Raw genomic sequence first — 16,441 nt, 5'->3', positions numbered from 1 at the left:
AAAGACAGCTCGTCATTGTGAATCATCTGAACTTGGAATCCACCATTTTAACACTGTTGAAACTCTGTTTTTCAGATATCCAGTATCTGCAAGCGCTGAATAAAGAGAAGGTCTTCCTCATTCGGTGTCTTTCATCATCTTCATCCGTTCTTGCTTCACGTTACCCGCTTTGCTTGCCTACTTTCTTCCCAACTTGCTGCGTTACAAAGGCATCTGTTTATAACGCAGCACTCTTAAACTGCTTGTTACAACGTGGTACCGCACACCAGGAATCATCGCATCTAGTCGCTTTGACCTAAGGACAGCTCCTGAAGACTCTACAGGTTCATCTACAGGCATGCTGGGGAGACCAAAGGCCCATCGACCTTACCTAGCACCTCTTCTCCACCATCAAGGACTCCTTGAGCCGTCGGAGGGTCTTTGCATAGCCTCTGAAGGACCTTCTTCCATGACCTTGGTCAGTTATTTTTCACCTAAGATTTCACAACCTTGTGGCAAACAGTATCTCTGCTCTGTGCGAAACACCCATTTCCTAGCGCAAGCCCTACCGCACACGACTAGCGATTTTTACTGTATCGTTTCCCCATCCCTTCTCTTCCCGTTCGAAAGCACTGTTTTGTACGCTCAGCACAACTTTAAAGGCAAAAAACAAAAATCTAGGTCATCTTTAACCATGCAACTGAGCCAAAGAAGACAACTTTATTTGTAAAACCAAACTGTAAACCTGAAAGTAAAAGGAATTCCTCATTCTTCAGAATTCACAAATACACAAGACTGACATTTCTTAACACAAACTTTTATTTTTTGCAGTAAAAAAAACCCTCACTCTCTTGGTTATTTTGCAACACTGTTGTCTAAACACGGCTCGCTCCATGAGGTCTCAAAACAGCCTGAACTGCCTAGGCAGCAGCAGGTGTACGTAAAGACAAAAAATCCTACTCAGAATAAAGTTAATACATGCCAGGGCCAGAAGCAGCCACGACAGGGAGGAAGGGCTGCGTAGTCGCAGCTGGACCGGAGCTGGTCTGGAGAGCACCGCCAGCTGCTACGCCGCAGTGCCGTTAGGGCGAGTTAACACCTCGCATCTCCCCAGAAAACTTCATGGCTAATTTGTCAAGAAGTATTTTTAGTAAAAACATTTGCTTCACGTTAGAAAGCACCAGTAAGCAAGCGACTGAATAATTCACATTTAAACAGATTACACTTTTCCAAAGTGCTTTGTCCATTTATTAACACAAACCCAAATTTGTTGCCCTGTTCAATTTTACACACTTTTCTTTTAAATCAAACTTCCCTTTAAGTTTTCAGGTCTGCCCACACAGCTGCGCTTCTCCCTGGCCTTCAGTGCTTCCAGTGTAAAAGGACTTGAAACTGTATTTTTATTGCGAAGCCCCTAATGCAGGTGCCGCCCTCCGCACTATCCGCTCCCCCTTTTCGTGCGCAGCACACACAGGGCCTAGCGATCTTGCACGATTTTGCCAAATTGCAAAAAAGCACTCCTCCCCCACAGGCTTTCCCCACCTTCGTTGAAGACTATTTAAAATTTAAACACATGAAACTAATAATGAATTATTCCTTTTTTTTTTTTTCAAATTACGTTCTCCTGCATTTTTGACATATCAAGCCTAGGTCTTTCAAGAAAAATCCACAGCCTTCAGAATGCTTTTCTCTCTCCCAGTATTCCCCAGTTCCTTCCTTTTCTTCCTTCAAGAGCTGACACTTATTTGCTTCATAGCTGAAAGCGCAGTCAGATGAATGAAAGCATTTTGTGCGTCCCTCAGAGCTAGTCTTCAGTCTCTGGAACAGTCAGCGTCACACAGACCACATTTGGAAGATTAAATTTTTGCGGATAAACAGGCCGCTTTGTTTTAATGCAGACTTGGCCGGAGGGGGGCTGAATACATGAACGTCTCATCTACCCTACCGAGATTCAGCACACAAGTTTTGCACACATTTTAGTCACCCAGATGACGTTAGTATTTTACTCCACTGATAAAGGGTTTGTTTTGTCACTTGAAACCCGCTGCAGAAGACATAAAGAATTTTTAATATTAAAAAAAATGAAAATCAATGCGTATGGCAATTTTGAAACGCAATCTGGAACAGAACACGCTGTGCGGCAGTTACAACCATTTCCTAGCACTGTTTCTAGCATTTCAAAATCTGCATTTAAGCACTCAAACTGGCGGACAGCATCATTTAACGCACAGTAAAAAATTAGTTCATAAAACAGCGCAGCAGGTAAGATGCCGAGTACAAGTTTATGCAATAATCTTTGAAAGACACTCACCTTCATATGAGTGCATTCAATGTTACACAGAGAACACATATGTGGGAATATTCTTGGAGACGTGGCATAGTAGTCATTCATCATTGACGGAGTGGGCAATCGTTTTATCTTCTGGGCATCGGACTGCAGAAACACTGGAAGCCAGGATGCTTTCACAATGCCAAAAGGAGATTTAATCGGCCCCTCAGCCTGCGTCTGGAAGGGCTTCTGTCCTGCTCCTGAGCCGCTCTGGGCGTTAGACTGGCTCGTCCCAGATTCATGCTGAATTCTTTCATGCTGGCTTACAGCTGCAAGAAGTTCAGCCGAAAAGGGTGGCTGGGTCATGGGGGGCATCACGTGCTGGCTCATGGACTGCTGGACGAGAGGCGGCATGACAGGCGGCATCATGGGCTGGGCCAAGGCAGGCATCATCGGCGGCATCATCGGCGGCATGGCAGGCGGGACTGCAGGCTGGGATGCGGATTTCACCATGGGGAGTCCGGCGGGGGTTGCGCACAAACCGGACACCTTTCCCGGAGTCTCAGCTGGAAAAAAGGATCGAGTATTTGAGGAATCATTCTGGAACCCCGTCGGTTTTATTAAATCTTCGACTGGAAACACCGGATTACACGTCACGCTAGACGGCGGGACGCCCATCGACATATTCTGCTCTCGTTGGAAGTCTTCCCTGTTCTCCCCGCTCGATGCTTCGGGATTATAGACGCGTGCTTCGAGAGGGTCTTCAGTCAGCGCTTCGGGATTGTAAGCACGCACTTCCAGAGGATCTTCAGTGTAACCGTATTTGCTCGCGTGCCCGTAATCAATCACTTTACTCTTGACTGCTGCGCCGCTCGTACCACCGATCGTTTCTTCTGCTCTGCTCTGAGAATGCAAACCAGATAAAGAATGACCCATCTTACGAATCCGTATTTCTCTTAAGATTAGCGGCATGTTTTCAGGCGTTAACTGATCGTCTGGATAGCGACTGAGTTCCTCCAAATCTTCGTTAGACAGCCCGAAACTCGCTAAAATACTGGAAGCGCTTTCTGGTGTGTAGCGGCTCTGGGCATTTGAATTCTGCTCCGAGATCCGTGCCGAGGCCGATGGCTTTTGCCCAGTTGTCCCAGCTGCGCACGGGCTACTATCCCAGCAACTTGTGCGAGGCTCTCCCTTCTGCTCCTGGTGTAGGTTCGTCTTCTCCTTTACCCGCCTGGGATCAGTCCTGTGCAGAGTTACCCGAACGTTTATCCTCTGTGAACCCGTCCACTGAAATGTCTCCTGTCCCGAAAATCTCTGGGACATCCCTTGAGGTGTTCCAGGCGCAGGCTTTCTCTGAAGACCTGCTGCGCCTCCTCCCCTAAAGGATCCTGGAGGCTTTGTGCCAGACGGATTAGGTCCTCTCGGCCTCTGAGGCAAAGTTCCTCTAGGGCTAAACATTGCGTTTTTCAGAAATGCCTGATTTAACCAAGCATAAGGAGGTGCAGAACTGTTGGTAGCAACTGAGGTCAATTGCTGCAGAGCCAACTGTGTCTTAATTTGTGCAAGCTGTAAAGGAGGAGGGCCCAACAGAAGTGGGCTTGCAATGCCAAGGTTCAAGGAATTCACAAGTGGTGCGAAACTTTCCAAGAATAACACAAAGCTGAAAGTTAAAAGACAAGTATTAGATTATTTTGTCTTTTCACCTCCTCTACGCGGTGGATTCTATAACCGGTGAGAAAAACAACTGAAGTCACAAAACAGTATTTTAATGACAGTTTAAATGGTACTTTTGAATTCAAAATTCTGTTGAACAAAACCATTTTCTTTCGCTGGATAAAATCTTAATATGCAGCGAACAGATAACAGATAATTAAGTAAGTGAGCTTTACCCAACAAGCTCAGTGTCACAGATAACACACCTAGCGATGACACTCTTTCAACAGCATTTTCTAAAACTTCACATTCCAGCTCTGAACGACAACATAGTTTGGATTTCTTTACAATTAGAGCTATTTATGAGCAATAAGCCGAAGCATTAAAACCCTCTCCAGATGTTTATGAGGTATCAATGGTAAGTGAAACCATTCTGCAGAGAATTCAAAACAACTACAACTTGGATGTCAAGTCATCGTGGTATCGCTCTGAAGGCAGCAGAACAGCGTCCCGGAGGGACGCTGCCGTGACCCCTCTCATGGGTGAATTACCGTCCCCCGCAAGCACCCAAAGGGTGTGACAATATTTCAGTTGCGTGGCTAGAAAATTTCCATTTCCCAGATGTTCAAGGCAAGATCTCATTTTGAAACAACTGTAAACAGAAAGGTGTCAAATCATACAAAAATTGAAACCTTCTATGTACGAGCATAAAAAAAGAACAACGGCAATGGAAATTGCCACTTTTTACTTCAGCTGAAACCACAGAGAACTCAATCCTGCAAGGCAGTAAAGGAACGCACAAATAGAGGTAGAATAAGACAAAGCGATGCTCGCACTCGCAGCAAATGAAACACCAGAGTTTTGGAAATGCGTTCGTGCAGCACGCTCAGAGCAAGGAGCCCCACCTGCCCAGCTCTGCCTGCACCTACAACACCCAAAGCTGCACAACCCGCACAGTCAGAAGGGCCCCAAGAAGGCCTTGCTCCACCCCTCGCCAGTCCGCCCTCTCCCAAAACTGGATAACCTCCCGGTCGCGTTCTTCTTGCAGCAATACATTAGGTTTAGAGGAGTTTCACCAGCAGATTTTCACTAAGCATAACTGTAACAGGGCTTGCAGACATTCCTCGCGCTTTCTGAACTTGCATGCTGTATTTCTGCAGTGGTGAGGTTCTTGTCTCACCAACACCAACTCCATCGCAGGTTTTGTTTTCAAAGCTCACTTGAGTTGACTCCAAACAAACGTTTTTCAAGTACGTGGAGGTGCCTCTCTCATGTTTGTCATCTGTAAGGACTGAAGTTCGAGAACCACAACTCAAAAAATAAAAACAGCACGCAGCTATAGCTTCAGAGAGGCGAACCACGTACAAGCTGCAGGAGACTCAGAGTTGACGGCTGAATTCCTGTAACTTGTTACTATCTGTATGTTAAGCATTCTTTTTAAGTGCTATTAGCAATTATTGAATTTTAACTAACTTGGCGTTAGGCCAAGGAGAAACAGCAGCTACAGAAACATTACCCATCTCTCTTCTCCATTACAAAGCCATAGAAAGCCATCGTAAAGAAAAAGATTCCCACCAGACAACAATCCCAGAACTCCGGCCTCTAATCCAGAACTCCTTACCCCAGATCCCTCCTCCCTCAACAAATTAAATCGTATTTAAATGCTAACTGCATGTTAGGTCAAGTTCGTTCAAGACCATTTCAAAACAGACCATTAAGCAAACATCCACAAAGTAATCTCTTGCCTTTCAGTTTTGCTCTTCTCTGGAAATCTCTTCCCTGGAGGGCAAAACAACCTCCCAGCACATTGATTTGGAAAGCAGTTGGAGAGAGAACAATATCAAAGCCTCCCATAATGAGAACATATTGGTAGAGCCCATTTTAAAAATAAACACGCTGGTTTGCAAACCGAACCTTAATTCAGTGGCTTAGGAAGCTGCCGGGGGATCTGTTCAGGAGCAAAGCAGAACTTCAACGGGAAGAATCTTCACCACTCAATTAGAGACTTCCAGGCAGCGCAGCCCACTGTCACCAGCGTGCTGCCATCAGGCACGCTCCCACGCCGGCATCGCAGACGCTGCCGCGAGCCACGCGCCTCTGCAAGCCTGCCAGAGCTCGCAGGCCGCCAGCGTGCTCGGAGGTGGCGACCCGGGAACGGGCGGGAGGACAAGCCGACCAGCACGCTGCGCGCTCAGCCCAGCACCAGAAGGCCACGACGAGATGTCTTCTGCTTTCTGACAACTTTTAAAGCTCTCACTCCAGCGAACTCCCGCAGTACACAGCCACGTTCCACAGGAACACGGGTACATGCTCACTTTACCCCGGAGCGCGCTACTGCAATCATCTATTTAAAAGCAAAACAGATTAAATGTCTTTTGCTTTTCAGTAAATATTCTAAACTAAAATTGAGGATAACTTTTTCCCACTTTGTTTTAGCAACAGTACTCCAAAATGAGGAAAAAACGTCTTCCATCTTGCATCCTAAAAACATAAAAATAGCCTTACTGAAGTAGAACAGCGGTGCAGTATCCTGTGTTCAACAGTAACCAATACCCGATGCCACAGTCCGTGCTGTAAGTTAACGTACTTTCTCCTGAGTCCTGAAACTTTCTTCAGTTAACAGTCTAAAGGCTGCAATGTCATCTTACCTGAGGTGTTAAGCAACACTGATTGAATAAAACAGTCAAACAGAGACTTTTTGCAGAATCAACAAACAGAACGCTGCAGTCTGCTCAGGACACGCTAACACCGGGCCTGCGAGCTCACTGTGCCGGGCTGGGCGGGGCTGGAGGTCGTTTTCTTCACCGGAGCCGCTATGGGGCTGCGTTCTGGATTTGTGCTGGAACAGCGTTGATAACAGAGAGATGTTTTTGTCATCGCTGAGCAGTGCTTACACGCAGTCAAGGCCTTTTCTGCTCCTCACCCCAGCAGCGAGCAGGCTGGGGGCACAAGGCGCTGGGAGGGGACGCGGCCAGGACAGCTGCCCCCCGCGCTGTCCCACACCGTATGGCGTCATGCTCGGCACATAAAGCTGGGGGAAGCAGAAGGAAGGGGGGACATTCAGAGCGATGGCGTTTGTCTTCCCAAGTCACCGTTACGCATGATGGAGCCCTGCTGTCCTGGGGATGGCTGAGCACCTGCCTGCCGATGGGAAGGAGGGAATGAATTCCTTGCTTTGCTCACGTGCGCAGCTTTTGCTTTCCCTATTAAAGTGTCTTTGTCTCAACCCACGAGTTTCCTCACTTGTACCCTTCCGATTCTCTCCCCCGTCCCGCCAGGGGGGAGCAAGCGAGCGGCTGGGTGGGGCTCAGCGGCCGGCTGGGGTTACACCACGACACGTACCCTCCAAAAACGCCAAAAACAAACAGCCTCGGAAGCAGATGCTCCTTAACAAACAGGACCATGAGAGCCACTTTCTCAGCCACCGTGGTGTCGGAAGACACACACCAAAAACAGTCTCCTCAGGGAAACAGAAGAGACGTGGCACTAGCATCTAACGCTACCTTCCTGGGTCAGGAAAAGAAGAGGACGGATACTAAGACTTTATCTCACAAACTAAAACTGTTAGGTTCTCCATCAATATTAATAATTGAAGAAATACAAAAGACAGTTTTGTGATTTCTGTGATCAAAAGGCTAGTCCATGAAAGACTTCAAAACATAAGTACAAAGGAACCCTGAAGGCGAGGTTTTCAAAGATCCGTACTTGTGCCGTACAGTCCTTAATGGCTCTGAAACCTATCTGCAGCCAAACATTCAGGACTTTACTCAGGTCCACATTAACACAAATATATTTGAGCACATCAAAGACACTAGTTTCCTTGTCACCTGGCCCTAACTACACCTGAAGTCGTAGGAAACAGAGGCCAAACGTTTAAACTGCATTCCTCCACCGGGAAGTCGCGTGCTCAGATTCTCTCCTGACATCCAGGCGAGCGTCGTACAGCGGCAACCGCGCAATAGCAGGGTCTGGTGCCTGACCTTTCAAAAGAAATGCTGGAAGTGACAGTTGAGAGATAAAGTGATGCCAAGACCAAGGAAACAATGGTCTGGACATTTAAGGCTAGATTCTCACCTTCCTCTTCAAAAGCAGCTTCGTCTGGGGTGCATCTGAGATCCTCCAGACTGCTTTTTCTGGTTGTCCTGGTTTAACCCCAGCCAGCAACCAAGCCCTACAGAGCCGCTCGCTCACCCTCCCTCCGCTGGGATGGGGGAGAGAATTGGAAGGGCAAAAGTAAGGAAACTCATGGGTTGAGGTAAGAATGGTTTAATAATTAAAATAATAATAGGAAAACAACAGAAAAGAGAGAGAGAGAGGAACAAAACCCAGGGAAAACAAGTGATGCAATTGCTCACCACCCGCTGACTGATGCCCAGCCCATCCCCAAGCAGCGGTCACCACCCCATGGCCAGCTCCCCAGTTCATATACTGGGTATGATGTCATATGGTATGGAATAACTCTTGGGCCAGTCGGGGCCAGCTCTCCTGGCTGTGCCCCCTCCCAGCTCCTTCTGCACCGGGCAGAGCAGGGGAAGCTGAAAAGCCCCTGACTGGTGTAGGCACTGCTTAGCAACCACTAAACCACCAGTGTGTTATCAATGTTATTCTCACCCTAAATCCAGGCCCTGGCCCAGGCTGCCCAGGGCAGGGGCTGAGTCCCCATCCCTGGGGGGATTTAAAAGCCAGGGAGATGTGGTGCTGAGGGACATGGGTTAGTGGTGGCCTTGGCAGCGCTGGGTTAACGGTTGGACTGGATGATCTCAAGGGTCTTTTCCAACCTTAGCAATTCTATGATTCCGACCCACAGCACTATGCCAGCTACTAGAAAGAAAATTAACTCTGTCCCAGCTGAAGCCAGGACGGTGGTGCAGTGACACCCTGCCTAGTCTTACAGCAGGGACCAAGCACCTTGCTGATGCTTGATCCTAAGTGAATGAAAAATAGGTGGAATTCCCCAAAGACCACTGTCCTCACCTGACTCCTGGAACAGTTAGTCCTTGAAACTTAAAATTTCAGAGTATCACAGGAAAGCCAAACGATACCCTTCTCGCTTTTCCTTCAACTTCATCAGTCCGTTTTGCAAAGCTTCCCAATATGGACACATAAATTAAAAGCTCTGACTACCTGCTTACACGCTGGAGGGCCTTAGCGACAGCATTTGCTCACAAGGTGAGTACAGGATGGTCTCGCGCCTTCCCTGGTTCAAGGACACAGCTAGAATAAGCTTTTACCCTCTCTCCCTATAACCTTCCTCCCTCTCCAGAGGTCCAGCTGCCTGTGTTTTGAGGATGCAAGGTCCAACTCTGGTGCAGCCCAGCTGCACAACCTTGGCCAGGCTGCAGAGAAAGCCGCTAGAGCTGTAGGAAAGAGTTCGGATAAAGTCTGGAGAGATTGATTAAAAAAAGGCTTGGGGGGGTGGGATTACAGGCAGAGACAGACAGGCGCCATTTCCAGCTCCAGGATTCAATAGGAAAAACACCAGCTGAGAACGGTAAAAAAAAATCCTAAAGAAAAAAAAGCAGGGTGGTGGTGATGGATGGATGGCATCAGTGGATGACAGCGACCTAACAACCCTGAGGAGCCCTTCCCCATGCCCATGTGGTCAGCAAACACCCTGTGGCTGTCCTGCTGGGAGCAGCTAATGCTTATTAGCTAATGCTCAGAGCGGCAGCCTGTTAAATCCCACCAGCCTTAGGGCACGTTTAGCAATAAATACTTGGTTTGTATTTCGAAACTAGCCTGCTTGCAGAGCCTCTTTGTGCAAAGCTAATGCCACCTAGCCTAAGGGACCCAGAGGGATGTTAACAAAGCTGACAATTCACTAAACCAATCTGGAGGCACGCTAACAAAAATATGTAGAAAAGTCCTCTCTCTTACAGGTAGAGGAAGCAACAGTCAAAAGCAGTGGGTACCAGCAGATTTGAAGCAAATATGAGAAGTCCTGCAAGCGGGGAAAGGGAAACGCAGCACTGAGCAGCCATACCGCCGAGTTCAAGCGCTCGGCGCTGAAGGTGAAAAAATGGTACCTCCGTCTTGAAGCTGTACTGTTTCAGTGGTCAGCTGTCTATCAACAGAAACACCTCTAAGTCAGCTGCACAATACAAAAGATCAATCACAAACAAAACAGGAGGCTTAAGCTACAGGTTTGGCAATGAGACCTGCCAAGACTGTGGAAGCTGCTCTCTCTAGTCACAAGAGGAGGCTTTTCTGTCTTGTGCAGTCATTGAAAGGGTAATTTTCTGCTGATTTGTCTCTATAAATGGTACTGAACTTTCTGGGTATGTGCTAATGACACAGCAGTCAAGTAAAGACTGCATTTCAGTATAATCGCACCTTGGGAACCCAGGCATACCGCAGAGACCGATACTATGGCTAATCACATAGTCGCCCCTAGCCAACATCTGCAGGCCACAAAGCCAGAGCGATGGGAAGCCCAGGAAGCGCAGGGGGTCCCGCTGTTTGCGGTGACGGCAGCGTGACTTTAAACACGCAGAGGGCTGATCCCGGGCAGCAGCCAGGCACCCCCTCCCCAGCGGGACAGGGCGAGGAAAAGCGATAAAGCTCATGGGATGAGACTGGGACGGTCTGAACAGCGAGACAGGGGAGCCAAGCAAAGGCTATCACTCGCCACCTCCTGCCGGCGGACCAGTGCCCAGCTGGGCTCCAAGCCACAGCCACCTTGGAAGCCAAAACTCTCCTCTTTCTTCCTCCACCCCACTTCTACCGCTGAGCGTGGCATTACACGGCAGGGAACATCTTCGGGTCGGCTGTCCCAGCTGTGTCCCCTCCCAGCCTCTTGCCCAACTAAAACATCAGTGCATTATCAAGGTTATTCTCATCCTAAATCCAACCCACAGCACTATGCCAGCTACTAGGTAGAAAATTAACTCTATCCCAGCTGAAACCAGGACACACAGCTATATCTCAAAGATGAAAGCACCTAGAAAAAAGTAGAAGAAGCTCAAGTTTCCTAAATGTCAACAAAATACAATACGTACTGATGCGGTGGGCTGAGCCCAGCCAGCGGCCAAGCACTGCGTGCCACTCGCTCACTCCCCACCTGCGCGGGACGGGGAGAGAATGGGAAGAGCAAAAGCAAGAAATGGGTTAAAATAAAGGCAGTCTAACAGGTCTTTAGACACCGGTCCCAGAGGGGGGGACGGACCAGGGGGAAACAGGAGCAAAGCAGAGGCAATCGCTCACCTCCTCCCCCCAGCAGAGGGATGCTCAGCCAGGCTCAACGAGCACAGGACCCTGGAAATCAAAAACACCCTTTTCTTCTTCCTCTACCTCAGTTTTTACTGCCAAGCAAGACGTACACAGTTTGGGACAGCTCTCTGGCCCGTTCGGGTCAGCTGTCCCAGCTGTGTCCCCTCCCAGCCTCTGGCCCGTCGGGGAGGGGGAGCGGGAAGAAAAGCGTGACGCTGTGCAAGCACTGCCCAGCAAGAGCCAAACCGTCGGTGCCTACCTCCGCTGGTGCAGCCACGCGCCCAGAACACGGCACCACGCTCCCCCCAGCCGGACCCAGCACAACTCAGTGACATCGCTCACTGAAATATTCCCAAATCCTGGAGGTGGCCTCGGGTCAGAGCATGTGGGGCAGGGCACGCTCCTCTCCTCGCGGCCGGTCCTGTCCGGCCCGGCCCAAGGGCAACCGCACCACCTCTCTCCTGCTGGGTCTGTTTGACGGCCTGCCGCAAGGCCCCGCTTGAAACAGTTCTTCTTTCAGGTTACTCAACAGAGAGGACCCACAAACCGACTGCAACCCAGAACACACTCTCTAGAAACCCACAACGCCTAGGAAAGCTGCTGTTTCTTTTTTGTTAGCTGGTGGGGATGTGGCTGTTACGGTACTGACCACATCCATAGGGACGTGACGACATCCATCTTTCCACTTCCGTTCCAAGAACTGGATCCCTTTTGCAGGCCCCTTGATCTTGCTTTCTTTGACGGCAAAACCAGCCTTCGGAAGGACCTGGATTATTCTTTTCCCTTCTCCAACATTTCCTCCACTGTGTTGCCCAACACAACGATGCTGTCAGCATACGGCGGGTGTTCAGGGGCTTCACCCTGTTCCAGTGCCGCCTGTATCGGTCCATGGCAAAAGGGAGGGCTGCGTTTCCACCCGGGGCAGGCAGCTCCAGCTGCAGGGACGCCCCTCGACATGCAAGCAGCCTGTGCCCTGCACTCTGCTGCCCAAGGGACGGAGCACGCGTGGGCAGCACCGGTTGTGCCATGCCACCCGGCCGCCTTGGGCTCCCGCTCGTACCGGAGTGCGGCATGCCCAGCACAGCAGCGTGACCGCGACAGTCCACCTCCAGCCTCCACCCTCCATCAGACTTTGGTGCTGCCATGTGGGACGACTACAGGGTGAATCGTCCCCGAAATCCAGACAGGTTCCACCCTTACACGCTGATGGCGCTGGGGTACCCTGCGCACCAGAGTTCACCAGAGCCTTGTGCTCCCGCGCGTCCGATGTGCCAGGCCATCGAATCCACACCATCCGGTCGAGCCCGTCGTCCCTTTCCTCCGCCTGGCCAGAGACAAAGCCACCCTATTCCTGGTCGGAGCACTCATTATCTGACTCCTGCCATAGCAGACCAGACGTCCCTTCATCAAGATCAGGAGGAGGGGAGGCATCCTCAGCCTTTCTGCTGCATCCCGGGAAATGCCTGTCAGCACCCGGAGCAGCAGTCCTCCTGGATGGACCCTTTTCAGCTGCTTTTTTCCCCCCACAATTCACACAGGCAGCATCTAGGTCCACGACGGCAGACCACCCCGCTTCCTCACGTGCTCCCCACAGTCGCACAGACAGCGTGTTCGATACCAACCTCCGCCACGCGGCCGCTGTGCGCTGGACGTCATTCGGACCCCTGCGGACCCGGCTGCAGCCCACCTCCACCGCTTCCCTCGGGTAACAGACGAGGCGGTCCGCTTGCCACCATAGTCCACCCGATCGTCCTCGAGGTGACACTTCATCCTCGACAGGAGATGCCTGCACTGAGCCTCCGCTTTAGCCGCGGTGTCCGTTTGTGTTCTCCTCGGATCCAGCGACCCTCCAGCTCCTTCGAGGGTGCCGAACACAGGCCTGGTAAGCGCAAGCCAGGTCCCAACACGGCACGAGAAGCCGCTCTCTCTTTTTGGCAGAGACAAGGCATCCCCCGTTCGGCTGCTCTGCCATTTCGGCAGGATTGCATGCCTGCTCAGGCAAAAATATCCCAGGCCGTCGGAGGTGAAAACCGCTCCAGGCACCGCATTCTCCCACACGCCGTGCCACCCAGCAGCCGGCTGCCGCAGGACACGTTCCCGTTTGCCATCCCCGGCTGGGCGGTTACCAGAGGATCCACCAAGATCTGAACTGGGATCAGTGGATTCAGAGTCTGATGAGGCGGCAGCACGTGCAGGGCACTGGTGGCAGGGGGACGCTATTACTACCATCGCAAACAACAGTCAAAATCAACACCGCTGTGAACATTTCGGTTATGCCAGGATGTTCAAGAAACCAAGGGGCCACGGCAATGAGGCCGGCAGGATCTGTCCCGGAGGAGGGGAGGAAGGTGTAATGGCTGGCTGTCTCCAGGGGACGGTTCCCGGAGTAGCGGGACGACAGCAATACAGAGGCCAAACACCAGACCGGGCTCAAAGCGCTGCTTTTATCACAGGTTTCCCAGGCAAAACAAAACACCACAGTAAACAGCAAAGGCTGAAAGCTGCCATTTCCAAGCCCTACCAAGCAGCAGGTAAACAGCACTGAATTCAGTCTGGCACGCTCCGATCAATCTGCCGTTCTCTCAATCCCCCTCGTAGCTCCGTAAAGGATCGTGGTGTATTGACCCCGGCCAACAGCCAAACACCCACTGAGCCGCTCGCTCACCCACCGCTCCCCACCCCAGCAGGACCGGGGGAGAAAAGGAAGCAGAAAAGTGAGAAAACTCATGGGTTTAGACAAAGATAATCTAACAGGTGAAGGAAAGAGGGGAGGGGAAAAAAAACCACAAACAAAGGGAATTATTACTCACCACCTCCCACAGGCAGACCAGTGCCCAGCCATGCTCCAAGCAACAGCCACCTCAGAAGCCAAAAAACACCCTTTTCTTCTTCCTCTACCCCAGTTTTTACTGCCGAGCAGGACGTGACTGGGGGGGAAAGCCTTGACACTGTGCAAGCGCTGTTCGACGACAGCCAAAACGCTGGTGTGCAACCAGCACCGGTTTAGCCACAAATGCAAAACCCAGCTCACGGGCTGCTGCGAAGGCAGTTAACCCCGGCCCAGCCAGAGCCGGTACCGCTCAGTAACAGAACTCACTGAAATATCCCAAAAAAGACTGCGTTCCACTCCAGCGTTTGTCAGGTTCAATGCACCAAGTTTATACATAGACACAAAAAATAAAGAAAATCAGCACAAGTCTTTCGGCAAGTAATTCTTAAAAACAAGACCAAAACAGGGCATTTTGGCACCTTCACAGAATATCAGCAGCAGAAATCTACTGGCCTTTTTCAATTTCCACTTACCATGTAAAATTTCAGAGCAGCACAAATCCTGCACGCTGTCTCACAAGTACATTTATACACATGCGACAGCTCCGAGGCACACGGAGCTCTGCACGCCTGACGTGGAGATGCGCCCGTGGGCATTGTGGACAAAGAGCAAATACTAATACTTCTGCCTAAAACTTACTAAAAAAAAACCAAACTCTGTTCAGAATATTTAACTTGACGGCAAAGAAATCAGAAAACATTTTATTTACCTTCAAATGTGAAACACTAAAAAAAAACAAAAAAAAAAACCAAAAAAAAACATTTCAATGTTCTTCCTGTTCCATGCACAGAAGAGCTCCTTGTTTGGTATGAACTAACACAAGTACGGTTGAGCTTCCACCGAGCTCAGCCCCAAAACCGAACTGCCAGATTCTTGGGAAATGGCAGAAGGAAGAAAAAGGAATCCAGCGGTATAGCAGGGAGCAGCACGCTTTGCAACCCCACGGAACCCCACCCTTGGATAAACACCACGCGCTTCCATCGGTTGTCATAGAAGTCGGAGGAGAAGAGATCAGCCTAGTCCCTTGCGTCCTCCGCCCTTCGAGCCAGCGGGACCCGTCTGTTAGTTCTGGCAGATGAACTTCTCTTAAATCAGAAAAAAATGCAATTAAAGATACTTCTTGTCCTTAAAGAGCGCCTCCTCAAGAGGGAACATAATTACCTCACCTTTATATCCACCCTCTTGAAGACCTCACAACACAGTTATAATTTAATATTTTAAATGTCTAGGGAGTGATCACATACCAGAGAGAAGAGCATAACCCAAAACTGAACACGCATTTCAACAGCAATTCTGGGCTATAAACCAGGACGGAAGATTTGTTTTCTTAAAAAAAAAAAAAAAAAACAAACTTTTTAATATTTTTTAATCAGTTATTTAAATACTTTTAAAAATAATTATATAGAAAAATAAATTTTAAAAAATTAACAACTTATACTGCGTTACTGTATTAACATAATTGTAGCTGAGCAAAAATATTAAAGCGGTATGTGCCTAAGTTGCAAATAAAAAAGGTCAAATCGCCAAACCTGCGAGGTTCCTGGGTGAGCACTATGAACCAGATCACGCTGCGGTGCTAAGACACCCTGCCTTGGCCGAAAAGAGTTTTTGTTGTTGTTTCGGTTACTTTAACCCATTCAGATCAATTCCTACCGTCTTCGAAGCCAAGAAATGGGAAAGCTCGCTGGATAACCCCAACACACCAGCCCGAGGTGCCAGAAAACGCATCTGCATGCTGAGCTCTCGAAGGACACGGCGATGAAAAACAACCTCCCAGTTAACCAACGTGAATATTACTTCATTCCACGGCCAGTCTGAAAGCCAAAACCGCTATTCCCAAACTGCCAGATCGCTTTGTTCCAATGCCACGCGCTAAAGTTACGGATTTAATTAAAGGTCTGAGCTTTGACTGAAACACAGCTGGACAGAGACACAACGCGGGGAAGAATCAGAAGCAAACGGTGCGTTTCCCTCACGTAACCCACGCCTAAGAGCCGAGATTGAGCCACCCCACGCCGGGCCACCCCACGTCGGGCCACCGCAGCCGTTCCGCCCGCCCGCCGGCTGCTGGCGTGCCGAGGCCGGGGCCGGGGCCGCGATGCTGCCGGCGGGTGCGTGGTTTTTACATGTCAAAACGCAACCGGCTGCGGGGCCGCCGGGGCAGGGCACGGCCGGGAAGAGGCCCCGTGCCCCCCGCCGCCGTGCTGAAGCCCCTCGGCAGCAAAAGAGAAGAGAGAAAAGGGGCGGCGGCGCCTGTGCCCGGCCGCAGCGCCCCGTTACCCACCGGCTGCGCGGCGAAGCCGCTGCACCGCGTCCCCCCGCCGCGGCTCGGGGGCCCGGTGGGCGAGCGGGGGCGGGGCCGGGCCCGGGCCCGGGTTGCGGGGACTGAGGGAAGGCGCCGTCCCCCGGGCCCGCGGCAGCAGCCCCAGCCGCCCCCACCCGCCGCCATTTTGTGCGTCCCCTCAGCCCCCGCTGCGCCACACACCGGGGGGGGGGGGGGG

At 50.5% G+C, this 16,441-nt stretch overlaps 1 protein-coding gene across 12 annotated transcripts in view; it reads right to left on the bottom strand.

The window, feature by feature from the left end:
* ZNF638 (zinc finger protein 638) overlaps positions 1–16,441 on the bottom strand; it is a 64,520-nt gene that overhangs the window by 39,116 nt on the left and 8,963 nt on the right. For 8 of the 12 annotated variants that reach the window (XM_087736066.1, XM_087736072.1, XM_087736071.1 and 5 more), the window contains exon 2: positions 2,291–3,908. In XM_087736066.1, the coding sequence (XP_087592192.1) occupies positions 2,291–3,908 (1,618 nt within the window). Of the gene's footprint in view, positions 1–2,290; positions 3,909–5,815; positions 6,246–6,549; positions 6,741–16,224; positions 16,421–16,441 lie in introns of those variants that run through there. The other 4 variants (XM_087736067.1, XM_087736068.1, XM_087736070.1 and 1 more) reach the window with 4 other exon arrangements.

The sequence above is a fragment of the Nipponia nippon genome, unplaced genomic scaffold, assembly GCF_047370975.1.
Source record: "Nipponia nippon isolate SJK-2023a ecotype South Korea unplaced genomic scaffold, ASM4737097v1 scaffold_6, whole genome shotgun sequence".
Classification (NCBI taxonomy): domain Eukaryota; kingdom Metazoa; phylum Chordata; class Aves; order Pelecaniformes; family Threskiornithidae; genus Nipponia; species Nipponia nippon.
Note: the sequence above shows the minus strand (reverse complement) of the source record. Positions and strands in the feature narration are given on the sequence as shown.